Source organism: Arvicola amphibius, chromosome 4 (assembly GCF_903992535.2).
Source record: "Arvicola amphibius chromosome 4, mArvAmp1.2, whole genome shotgun sequence".
Classification (NCBI taxonomy): Eukaryota; Metazoa; Chordata; class Mammalia; order Rodentia; family Cricetidae; genus Arvicola; species Arvicola amphibius.
Window position 1 is genome coordinate 5,818,741 of NC_052050.1, and position 12,625 is coordinate 5,831,365.

Below are 12,625 nucleotides of genomic sequence, written 5' to 3' on the forward strand. Positions count from 1 at the left end.
TTTTAATACAAATATTTGAGGCAGAGTCTCATTATGTAGCTCTGGCTTGTCCGGAAACTCACTCTATAGACCAGGCTGCCCCTCAAACTCACAGAGATCCACCTGCCTCTGCTTCTGGAGTGCTGGGATTAAAGGTGTGTGCACCTCATCTGGACCAATTGACCATTTGAAAAAACAAAACAAACAGAAAAAACAAAAAAAACAAACAAACAAACAAGGAGAGGCTGAAGAGAGGATTCAGAGGTAAGAGCACTTCCTGCTTTCCCAGAGATCCTGAGTTCAATTCCGACAAACCACGTGGTGCTCAGAACCATATGCGTTAGGATCTGATGCCCTCTTCTGGCCTGCAGGTGGACATGCAAAGAACTCATACATAAAAAATATAAGTAAAAAAAAAAGGAAATTAAAATGGGGGAGAGTTAAAAAGGAGGTGAGCTGGGCATGGTGGTACACACCTTTAATCCTAAGCACTCAAGAGACAGATGCAGGCAGATATCTGCAAGTTCAAGACCAGCCTGGAACTTGTTTCTGTAGACCATGCTGGCCTTGAACTCAGAAATCCACCTGTCTCTGCCTCCGAGTGAGTACTGGGATACAGTGAGCCACCACCGCCTGGAAAAAAAAAGAAATTAAGAGGAGCTTGAAATAAAACAAGCTAACAAGCTCCTTCTACCCATATATACTCTGTTCTCTGAAACACAGACGTGTAAATCAGGAAACACTGATTCCAGCTAGCCCAGTCCAACAATCCACTCAAGGAAGCGTTCAGTCATTTGTTTGGAAACTGGCCCAAACATGCCTGTTCATAAATTTTCTGTCCATTGTAATGTCCAGGTCAAGAGGTAAAACTGTTATCTTCAGTGAATACAAGATATCACTAGAGTCTAGAAATTCTCAGAGACTCAGTTCCTGAGATGATATCTCCCCAGCACCTTCCTCTTACCAGTCCTTCCCCAAGTCCTCTGTGTGGTGTGAGAGAGAGAGAGAGAGAGTGTGTGTGTTGTGTGAGAGAGAGAGTGTGGTTGTGAGTGTGTGTCTGTTGGAGAAGAGAGTGAGAGAGTGGAGAGAGTGTGTGTGTGTATGAGAGAGAGAGAGAGAGAGAGAGAGAGAGAGAGAGAGAGAGAGAGAGAGAGAAAGAGAGAGAGAGAGAGCACTTGAGTGCAGGTACCTGTAGAAGCCAGAAGAGGATTTATCAGATTCATGGGAGTGGATTTACAGGCCATTGTGAGTCACCTGATTTGTGCTGGAACTGAACTCTGTCTGCAAACACTCTTAATCCCTGTCACCTCTCTAGCCCCTTATTCTTTTGTTTTCGTTTTGTTTGTTTTTGAGATATAAACTCCTTGTACGGCTTTGTCTGTCCTGGAACTCACTCTGTAGACTGAGCTGGCTTTGAACTCACAGAAGACTGCCTGCTTCTGCCTCCAGAGTGCTGGGACCTTACCTGGCTTTTCATTTTATTTTACTTTGTTTTTTGTTTGGTTTGGTTTGTTGTTGGTGTTGTTTTGTTTAGGTCCCCCCGCCCCGACTGTCCTGGAACTCGCTCTGTAGACCAGGTCAGTCTCGATGGCTTGGAATTCAACATGTAAACAAGGAGCAGGACTCAAGTTTTTCAGCAGTCCTCTTGCGTCTGATTCCTGATGGCTTCATTGCACAGAGCTTGGATTTTGCTCTTAAAAAGTAAACATACAAACCTGGGGCTGGGGATGTAATGCGTTTAGTGGAGCTTTGCATAACGTGCCTGGAATCCCGGAGTCACCAGGTCGCCAGCAACTTTACAAGCCAGGCCTGGAGAGACACAGCTGCAGTTCAGGAGGTGGTGGAGCCAGGAGGCTGGGAGTTTAAGGTCACTGTCAGCTGCGTAGCTCGTGCCTGGCCAACGTGAGCTACCTAAGGCCCTGTATATTAGGTAAATTTATAAATAATAAATCTGACCAGGTAAGGTCGCCGAAGTCTGTACTGGTTAACACTTGGGAGGTAGAGGTAGGAGGTCCAGAAATTGTTAGTGTCCTATATGGGTTACAAGAGGCTTTTTCTCAAAAACCAAACAAACAAAAATCCGTGACCATTTTGACTTTTATCAGAGTGTACCTAGTTAAAAAACTAAAACTAAAGAACAAAAGAATCCTTTGCACTGTGAATCACCCCACCCCCGAAATTCCCCAAAACTCTCTCAGAGAGATAGTGCTGCAGTTCCTGACTGAGGTTCTCGCAGTATCCTATTGCAGATAAAAGTGTATTTCTTCATCACTCTGTATATTACCATATAGAGTTGGATTTTACTTTTTTAAAACAAGATTACTTTATGGCACCAGAAAGATGGCACAGCAGCTCAGAGCACTTCCTGTCCTTGCAAAAGACGTGGGTTCCTAGCACATGCAAACAGTTTACAATCATCTGGAACTCTAGCTCCAAGAGATATGATGCCCTCTTCCATCCTCCTGCGGCACCTGTACACACTGTGGCCCACACCCGTGCACGCAGGCAAACTGTTATACACACAAAATGAAAATAGAGAAATAATTTTAAAAATGTATTTTTCAGGGGCTGGAGAGATGGCTCAGCGGTTAAGAGCACTGACTGCTCTTCCCGAGGACCCAGGTTCAATTCCCAGCACCCACATGCAGCTCACAACTGTCTGAAGATCCAGCTCCAGGGGATCTGACACTTCACCCAAAGCACATAAAATAAAGTTAAATAAACATAAAAAATTTTAAAAAAGGTATTTTTCATATTTTTAATGATATGCATGTGTGTGTATCTATGTAGGTGGGTTGTGTTTATATATGATCATGAGAAGGCCATAGACATCAGGTGCTTGGCGTTAGAGGCCAATCGTGTCAGTAGCCTGACACTCAGTGCTTGGAACAAACAGCGGGTCCTCTGGAAAAGCAATCTATTCAGACACTCCCCCTACGCCCCCGTTTTTTAAAGACAGCATCTTACTGTAGCTGAGGTTGGCCTGGGAATCATTATGCAACCCCAGCTGACCTCCAATTTGCAGCAACTTCCTGCCTTCAGCCTCCGAAGTGCTGGTTGTCTGCTTCAAATCAAACACTGATCTCCAAGATTAGGATACTGAGGACCTCCCCCAATCCTTCCCAGCCCTGGCACTGCGAAGGATTCATCTCAGAGATGGAGTTTAGATTCACTGCCACGCAGGTAGCGAGACGCTCAGTGCTGGGTTAGAAGCCTGAGTCAGTGATATTTTTGAAAGTCCTTTTTGTCTGATGGCCTCACACTGAGTCTGGTTTCGTAGCAATTATCCAGGTCTCATTTAAACCTGCTGTTTAACTCTATCCAGCGGGGACCCAGCAGGACTAGCTAGCCGCAACTAGAGAGGGAAGCAGCGCCAATCGCGAGGTAGCTGCTGCTGGCGGCAGGGTGCTGGGCGGGGAAGAGGGAGGGGGAGCGGACTGCTCTCTCCCTCCCCTAAGTTCACACAGTCCGACTCGCGTGAGTTGATTAGAGTGTATTTTGCTCGGACTCTTCCAGTCCCCACCTAGAAGGGCAATGCGGCTATCTCACCCAAGTTGTATGGATGCGAAAACCACTCAGGTTAGTTCACGATAAGAAAGGCCGCTCATTAAGTGACTTTTTAAAAACGTTGCACACACCAAATCATCACGTTTAAGTTACAGTTCTTCGATTGAGATTGCTTAACGTGAGGAGGTCGGGCTGGAGAGCACGTACAGATGTTTAAGGTTTTGTAAATAGCGTCGCAAGCCTGGCCAATAGTAAAAAAAGACTACAAGTTCCAGAATGCATTCATCACTCAACTCAAGTGAGGTCGCGGTTGCGGGACCATTGCCTGCTGGGAATTGTAGTCGGCCAGCTTGTTTGTGATGCAGGTGCAACTTGCGGGGGGAGGGGAAGCGGGAGTAAACTCTCGCCACGTGACACTGGAGATCAGGCGGTGGCTCTGCCTACGCGCAGGAGCTATGATTGGCTGGCTGTAATACCAACGACGCCACTAGAGGCGGGCCAAAGACCAGCGCAGGCGCAGAGCGTTTGCGAGTCTCGGGACCCCAGTGGGAGAGACTATGGCGCTCAACAAGAATCACTCAGAGGGTGGCGGAGTGATCGTCAACAACACTGAGAGGTGAAAACCCGGCGGAAGGATCCTGGAGACTCGAAGGGCGGGTGTCGGACACCGTGTGCGGTGGGCGGTGGGATGTGGTGGGAAGGGAAGGAAATTGATGGAGCGCTGGGGGAAGGGGTGGCAACGGCCGGAGGCGGGGCTGGAGGACGGGAGTGCTGCTGATCAGCTGGGGTGCTGATCAGCTGGGGTGCTGGGTGGGGGTGGGGCAGCAGGCTGGTGTCAGGGTTTGGGGCCGTGAGTGAGGCCGACCGGTGGTTTCTTGAGCCCCTTCCCAAGTGGAGTCGTAAAAACAATTGCGCTTTATTGGACATTTACTAAGTTGTTACTGCGCGGCAGCCACTGCGTCTGTTCTGCCTTAGATAGTACTTAATCTTGTGCCGCAGACACTATTATGCACATTTTCCGGGTAGGGCAATTGAGGCCCAGGGAGGTGAATAACTTGTCTTAGCGCTGTGAGGAATTGAAGGCAAGTATCTTGACCCCAAAATCAGTAGACTTAGCTACTCCTCTCCAGTCATCCCGTGTATTCCAGAACTTCTCAGATTCCAAGAGAAAGGCTGAGGCCCTAGAGGTGGAACTAAGTGGCTATCAGCTGCTCAACCCAGTGCCTGGCACCAGCGGGCATTGTGAAGGCTTGTCTCTTGCCTGGATCTCTTGAATTCCTTATGGCCTAAGTCGGTCCCCAGAGCAGAGGTCTCTAACTTCAGGATTCTTTTTTCTCTACCCTACCCCACACAATCCACTTTTTCTCTCCAACTTTTGGGTCCTGTCGACAGCTTTTCCCCTTCTTTGGACATTGGAAATCAGACTCTCCGGACTTGAGCTATACAGGCTTGAATTTTCCCTTGAAGGCCAAGGGAGGGCAAAGCCGACACCGTGCAGCTTGGGACCTGTCACTTGGGAGTGTTTGATGAGTCAGAGGAGAAGGTGCAGGGTGACGCAGACTGGATATGCTGATCTTGTCCCCATAGTTCTTGGCAGGTTCTGGCCAGCCCGGCATGTATCTGGAGATCCCTTCTCTAACCAGAGCTGGCTTCTTTCATTGTGTTGGTTCTCTGTCCTTTGTTGCCACTGCGCCAAGAAAGGATGTTTGGGATGAGGAGGAGACAGATGAGTGGAGCCTTGTGAACGTGGAGCTTTCTATCATGCAGTCTGAGGACCCGTACGTTGTTCTCTGGTGCACTTCACCCAGTGCCTTGGTTGGGCCGAGTCCGTGCCATGACCGTCTCCTCCATTACCATTTTCTCTGGGTTTTGAGCCACAGTTCAGTCAGTTTGGCCTTGAACCTGAGGCAGCCCTACTTCAGGCCTTTGAGCGCAGGGCGTTCAGGCATGCACCACCACCACCAGAGCGATTGGGCTTCATCATCTGAGAGTGGTTTTCCTTCACTTAAATTGGGTCTTTTCTAGAAGGTATCTACACGCATCCCCCCTCCTTTACCTCCCCCCACACCTCAGCACCTGACTCAGCTCACTGCTACCAAATAGGATTCTGGGAAGAACTTCAACCTCACTTCTGAAACAGTTGTGTCAGTAATAATTAAAATTTAAGTGCAGTTCTCAAACTTCGATATTTAAACTAGTGAACATTCATCTTTAATTCACAAACCACTGTTATAGATACACACAGTGAACTCTTCCCCCAGGGAACCGAATATTTGTGTGTGTGCACGCGTGCATGCACACACGCACATGCACACACACACACACACACACACACACACGCACGCACGCACATCTCAAGGACTTAATGTACAGACATTTCCTGCAGCTCCAGCTGAAGCCTGGATTAAGGGGCTCGGGAGATGGTTCAGCAGTTAAGAATACATTCTCACCAGGCATTGGTGGCCCACGCCTTTAATCCCAGCACTCCAAGAAGCAAAAGCCAGCAGATCTCTCTGAGTTCAAGGTCATCCTGGTCTAGTAGTGAGCCGAGGCTGTCACACAGAGAAACCCTGTCTCAAAAAACCACACACACTGGGGGCTGGAGAGATGGCTCAGTGGTTAAGAGCATTGTCTGCTCTTCCAAAGGTCCTGAGTTCAATTCCCAGCAACCACATGGTGGCTCACAACCATCTGTAATGAGGTCGGGTGCCCTCTTCTGGCCTGAAGGCATATATTGTATAATAAATAAATATTAAAAAAAACCACACACACTTGCAAAAAGAATATGCTTTCCCAGAGGACCTGTTTAGTTCCCAGCATTGATGTCAGGCAGCTCACAACCATCTGTAACTCTAGCTTCAGAGGAGCCAATGCAAGGGTAGTCATTCTTTGACTTTATTTGTTTATTGTGCGTGGGGGGGAGGCACTGGGGAAGAACCCAGAGCCATGACCATGCTAGGCAAATACTACTGAGCTATATCTCCAAGTCCCATTAGACTCACGTTTATATAGTAGGAATTTTTTGTTTGTTTGCTTTGTTGTTGCTTTGGTATTTTTGAGACAGGGTTTCTCTGTGTAGCTCTGGTTGTCCTGGAACTCTGTAGACCGTGCTGGCCTTGAGCTCACAGAGATCCGCCTGCCTCTGCCTCCTGAGTGCTGGGATTAAAGGCACCACAACCGCCCACAACAGTCAAAGAGCTGTGGCTGTGGCTCGGGTGGCAGTGCTTCCCGATCTTGCACAAAACCCCGGGTTCCGTCCCTCACACCTCACGAAACCAGCGAGGTGGTGGAAGCCTGTAATCCTGGCACTTGGGAGGTGGAAGCAGGAGGAACTTAGTAAGCTGGAGGCCAGCCTGAGCTTTATGAAATGCAGCCCCCAAATCCCCCCCAACTCGAACTGAAGAGAAGGCCAGGTGTTCTAATCCAGCCGGAGATGAAGACGGTTCTCTCCCCTGGTCACGGGAGGGCTGTAGGCCCAACCTGTTCCTCTCTGCTGCTGCACAGAGGGTTTCCTCCAAGCCCTGCTGCTTGTGAGGGACGAAGCCCGAGTCCAGTCTATCACCAGGGCTTTGTCTTCTCGTCACAGCATCCTGATGACCTATGACCATGTGGAGCTCACATTCAATGACATGAAGAACGTGCCAGAGGCCTTCAAAGGGACCAAGAAAGGCACCGTCTACCTAACCCCGTATCGGGTGAGTTGTGTAGCAGGTTAGAGCCTCTGCTTTCGGGTGTCACGTGTGTCTTTCCTTCAGCCTTGGGACACCAGTGGCCTCTGAACCCTGGGGAAAACTATTGTTTGCTCTGCCTGTTTCTCTGTCACATGACCCTGGACCAGGCCCTTTGTGCTGCTCTCCTGACCTGGGCCATGCAGATTCCACAAAAGTCTCTCTGAGGTCAGAGACAGCTACAGCGGATGATTTGCCGAGAGAAGCCCTCGAGGCTCATGTGCACAGTCAGAGCGATGGCAGTGGTAAACAGGATACAGTAGCAGGGCCACAGCCTCCAGGCTGGGCACAAAGCCCAGCAGAACCCTGCAGCGTGAATGCCAGGCTGCAGAATCGGCCTCGCCTGAGAATGATGAGCCGTGTGGGCTCTGAGTAATACAGATGAATAGTTGGGAAAGGGGCAATCGCTGGCTGCGGCTTCCCACCAGCAAGGTTTCACGACGGCTAGGAGCGCGCACGGCTGCAGGGTGTGATGACCGCCCCTCTGGAGGCTCACGTCTGCCATTAGGTTGAGTGTCTGGTGGTTTGGAAACCCAGGGGTTAACCCACGTGGTGGAAGGGGAGGACGTCCTCTGACCTCTGTGTGTGCACTATGGTGTGGGCACGCTTACCCACACACCTGTATCATAGATGAATGTGATTAAGAGAAAAGAGACTGAGGGGTTTTCCAGATGTGGGCCAGGAGAGTTCTGTGGCTGTGAGGCACAGTGTGACCTATAGGAAGTCACGATGATCCCTTCTCCTGGACCCTTGTGCTGCACTTTGTTTGAGCTTGGGCTCTGCCTCCCAGCTTCAGGAGCCTGCCCTACCGGGCACCTAGCATAGCAGGCCCCTCCATGGATACACCACACGGCCACCCCCTTAGTCTCCGAGATGCTAACGGTGTACCCTCACCCTGTGCAGCCTGCAGGTCCCTCCTGTGCACAGCTGAGTCAGGTGTCTCCAGGCTGAACCTGGGCCTTTTACTTTACAGCACCTGGGAGGGGCTATGTGGCTGGGCTCTGCTGCCTGCAGTGGCGCTAGGAACAGACCCAGCACACAGAGAGCGGGCGGGAAGCAAGGGCTAAGCTGGCTAGGTTCTAGCGCTGACGGCCTGGCTGCCTCTCCCCTAGGTCATCTTCCTATCTAAAGGGAAGGATGCCATGCAGTCCTTTATGATGCCCTTCTATCTAATGAAGGACTGTGAGATCAAGCAGCCGGTGTTTGGTGCCAACTTCATTAAGGGGACAGTGAAGGCTGAAGCAGGAGGTAGGTGACAAGGGACCTCAGAGATGCGATTGGCTCTTTAGTGAAGTGTTCTGGACATCTCCGACTGCCTCCTAGAGAGCCCTTTTCAGACTCGTTGTCCAAGCCTCCCCCTTCCCAGCCATGAATTAATTTCAGATACCTGGGCTAATGGCTGAGCAGCACACGTGGGTTTTGGTTGCCAGGAGCTGGGAAAATCAGCCTTAGGTTCAGAGCACGAGGCCAGCAGAAAAATTAAAATTAAATGTTCTGTGCTCATTCCCCTCCCCCCACCCCCCAAGGCCCAGGTTTTAGATTTGGGAGAAGCTATGTCCCATCCTGGGAGGAGCCTTCCATGAGAGCCAGGCTGGCAGGGCCCTGCTTTGTGGCCAACTCCCAGACTCCAGAGTGCTCTGTGTCAGCCTCAGCCCCCCAGGCTGGAGGGATCGCGTTCTTCTGTCTCAGGGCCTCTTCCCAGGAGACTTCTACCCTGAACCTCCATGCCAGTTACCAGGAGAGTTGCCAAGGCTTTGCTGGTGGTCAGGAGAAGCCTCCCTCCCCTCCCCCTTGTCATTGGCTTGGCAATCAGTCATGTAGTCTTCCTTGGTCCTGGCAGTGTACTTGGCTGTGGGTGGGGGAAAACCCTGTTGAGATGACACCCACAAGCAGGAGCCAGGCCAGCCTGCAGCACCAGGTGTTTTGTGGGCTACAGGCAGAAGCCCTGCCCCTCCCCTTCCTGAGAGCCTCCCTCCCCAGTGTTGGATGACAGCCAGAAGAGGACAAAGAGCCATCTCTGAACAGAACCTGTTGTCTCTCTCCTCTCTGTTCCTTCACTGTCCTTGTCCCTTCTCAGGTGGCTGGGAAGGCGCGGCTTCCTACAAGTTGACCTTCACAGCAGGGGGCGCTATTGAGTTTGGGCAGCGGATGCTCCAGGTGGCATCTCAAGGTATCCTAGCTCTTAAAGACTGCAGGCTAAGGACACACCTAACATCTAACATGTGGGTTTCTTGTTTTTTTTTTTTTTTTTTTTTTTTTTTTTTTTTTATAGTAAAGTAAGCACCAGGAGGTAACTATCTGGGCCCAGCTGACAGGACTGGGAATTGGGAAAGAAACCTGTAATTATCGTCTGTGGGTTTCCTCTGCCCATAACAGGCGTACAACATTTTGACAGAAATGTCTGGACTAAAAAACAAACAAAAAACCCAACTGTTAAACTGCCATCCAGCAGCCATCATAAATTATCAAGCACTGTGTTCAACATTTGTTCCTCTCATTCTTCAACCCCCCCAGCCCTCCCCTCTACCCCTTACCCTCTCCTCTCCTCCACCCCCACTCTCTCCTCCACCCTGTTCTCCATCCCTTACCCTCCTTTCCACCTTCCACCCTTCCCTCCACCCTCCTTTCTACCCCATCCTCTCCCCTCCCCTCCACCACCACCCTCTCCTCCACCCTCCCTTCCACCCCCACCCCCCTTTACCTCTCCATCCACTTCCCTCTCTGGCTCCTGTCCTGTTGCCTTCTGGCCTCTTTTCCCACCCTCCCCTCCCCACATGGTGACCTAGGCAGACCCAGCGGGGTGGGCAGTGGAATGGTTGCAGGGTACATCTGTGGGCACAGTCCTGGGACCCATCAGTCCTGAGGCAGGCAACACTCATCTCTCTCTCCCCTTGTACTTATAGCCTCCAGAGGTGAAGCCCCTAATGGAGCCTATGGGTACCCTTACATGCCCAGCGGGGCCTATGTCTTTCCCCCGCCAGTCGCCAATGGAATGTACCCCTGCCCTCCTGACTACCCCTACCCACCGCCCCCACCTGGTGAGTGTGTCCTTTGCTGCCCAGCCTCTGCCTCCCCACCCGCCCACTAACTACACCTTCAGGTTGCAGAGGGGAGATGTGCCCTTTCACCTACTTTAGAGCCAGCAGACACTGGAGAGTTTAGAGAGCACCCAAGGAACTGGACTGGCCACTCCCAGGAGCAGCCTTGTGAGGGAAGCAGGCTGGGCTGCTCACTGTCTCTCTATCTCTTCCCAAGCAGAGTTCTATCCAGGACCTCCCATGATGGATGGAGCCATGGGATATGTACAGCCCCCACCGCCACCCTATCCTGGGCCCATGGAGCCTCCAGTCAGCGGCCCCAGTGCCCCCTCCACTCCCGCAGGTGAGGCCCGTAGGCTGCTAGCCATCCTTCAGGACCAGCTCTCTCTCCTCAGGGGTCTTACAGAGAACCCCACAGGATGGCTGGAGCCTGCTGAGAGAGAGCCTCGAGCATGAAGGGCTGGTGGCAGAGAGCTGTATTCCAAGGGCCGGGTGGGGTTCAGTGAGCCCTTGCCTGTCGTGGGCTAGGCCTGTGTTCTGTGTGCAGTGCCACAGGACATGAAGAACAGTCTGGAGGTGAGGTGAGGTGAGGTGAGGTGAGGTGAGGTGAGGTTGGCCTTCAGCCAGCTGGGCTGGGAAGGGTCACCCTGTTTGCCTCAGTGTTCTCTTCTATAGGTGGTCACCAGGACCACCTGACAGACTCATGCCAAGGGCACGTAAAGGGACCGTAAAGGACAGTGCCAGCACATGGCAGGTGCTTAGGAAAGTCACTGAAGCCTTTGGTGTTCTGAGTCACCAGCGCCAGCTGCCCTGAACTCAGGCGGGGAGGGGGAGGTTGTTGCTCATTGCCATTTCTCCGTGTGTTTGTTTTTACAGCTGAGGCTAAGGCTGCCGAAGCAGCTGCCAGTGCCTATTACAACCCAGGCAACCCACACAATGTCTACATGCCCACGGTGAGTGGGGTGAGACCTTCTGCCCTCTCTGTCCCGCAGCCTGGGAGCTTGCAGTGAAAGAGACCACAGCTCATTCTGCGATTTCTCACGTGATCTTTGTTTCTTCCTCTAGAGCCAGCCTCCACCACCACCCTACTACCCCCCAGAGGACAAGAAGACCCAGTAGGCCCTGCCCACTTCCCTGCCTCTCAGATGATCCCTTCCTCGGCCTCCCATGGAGCTGCATCTGGGACTTTGGGAGGCCAGGGAGGGCCCTGATCTTCCCCAGGCCTGATTATAAACAGTTGCCAGGAACCAGCCCTAATGGAAGGCTGGAGCTCCTGGCCTCTGCGAGCGCCTCCCAGCTTCCCACACTTGCTCAGCCCTTGGCGCTGCTCCGTCTAGCTTCCTTCTCACCATTTCTGGGGCTCTCGGGAGCACGGGGTGACCCCTTGTTCCTCACTGCAGTAGCTCCCTTCCCACAGAGGGACTCTCTGGCCACTCCTCCACCACAGTCCAGCCCCCTCAGCCTGAATCTTGGGCTTATCAAAGCAGCCTTGGGTCTCCCCCTTGGACCCTGCCAGGCCGTGTTCACATTCCTTCCCCCCTGGTATGCGCCTGACCCTGGAAGGCCACTGTCCCAATGTGTGATCAGTCCGATCAGTCCATATTCCCTTTGGCCAGCCTCTGGCCTCAGTCACAGCCTGCCACACCTGTCCTTGTCCCTTCTGTTGCCCCCGGCTTTGGGTGTTTCACCCTGAGCCTCCAGTAGTTGGTGGCATCAGGAGCAAAGGCACGGCAGAGAAGGAAGCCCCTCTGGTGGAGTTTCTGGGAATTAGTTCCCCTTTCTCCTGTCCCTTTGCCAGGGGCCTCTCCACAAGAGTGCTGGAGAATGCATGTCTGTCCGATGAGGCCATTTGGTCTGGGAATGAGCACCTCCAACCATGGGACCTGACACCTGCCAGCCATCTGCCCCTGTGTGAGCTTCGCACCCCCTGGATGTACTAAGATTTGTTCTTGTTCCTGGTCCGGTCGCAAAATGAGGAGATGGTTATTTAAAGAGAATTTCCTATTTATTTGACACAGAAAAAAAATCCAGTTAATATATTAATGTGAAATAAACCCTGTTTGCACCTTGATTTGTTTGCTACAACTGTGAAATACAGTAAAATGAAGTAACTGGACACTGACTCTGTGTGGTGACGGGGAGGACTTCCTGGAGGAGGGGCTGCCGGGAGGAGGGGCTACAGATCTGTTTCCTGTCAGTACCAGTGCATTTGGTTCCCAGCCTTCCTACAAAGGCCTCTGTAGCTGCCTGGGGTGGTTCATAATGTCACCCACTGCCAGCTGGGGGCAGGACAAGGCCTGTATCCCATCTGAACTTACGATCCCCTACCGAGCACAGGCTGGAAAGCCAGCCCAGGCCTGCCAGGACTCTGGT

General features: G+C 51.9%; 1 protein-coding gene across 3 annotated transcripts; it reads left to right on the forward strand.

Annotated features, from left to right (window-relative positions):
• The first annotated feature begins 3,984 nt into the window (after positions 1 to 3,984).
• Wbp2 (WW domain binding protein 2) lies at positions 3,985 to 12,374 on the forward strand. 3 transcript variants are annotated; one of them, XM_038328414.1, is made up of 8 exons: positions 3,985 to 4,102; positions 7,073 to 7,181; positions 8,327 to 8,462; positions 9,292 to 9,384; positions 10,118 to 10,252; positions 10,470 to 10,595; positions 11,129 to 11,205; positions 11,318 to 12,374. In XM_038328414.1, exons 1-8 carry the CDS (start codon positions 4,044 to 4,046, stop codon positions 11,369 to 11,371), a joined length of 789 nt encoding a protein of 262 aa, XP_038184342.1. In that variant the 5' UTR covers positions 3,985 to 4,043; the 3' UTR covers positions 11,372 to 12,374. The 3 variants fall into 3 exon arrangements, with proteins under 3 accessions (XP_038184342.1, XP_038184343.1, XP_038184344.1); XM_038328415.1 differs by having other exon boundaries at positions 10,473 to 10,595; XM_038328416.1 differs by having other exon boundaries at positions 4,027 to 4,162.
• Positions 12,375 to 12,625: the final 251 nt, after the last annotated feature.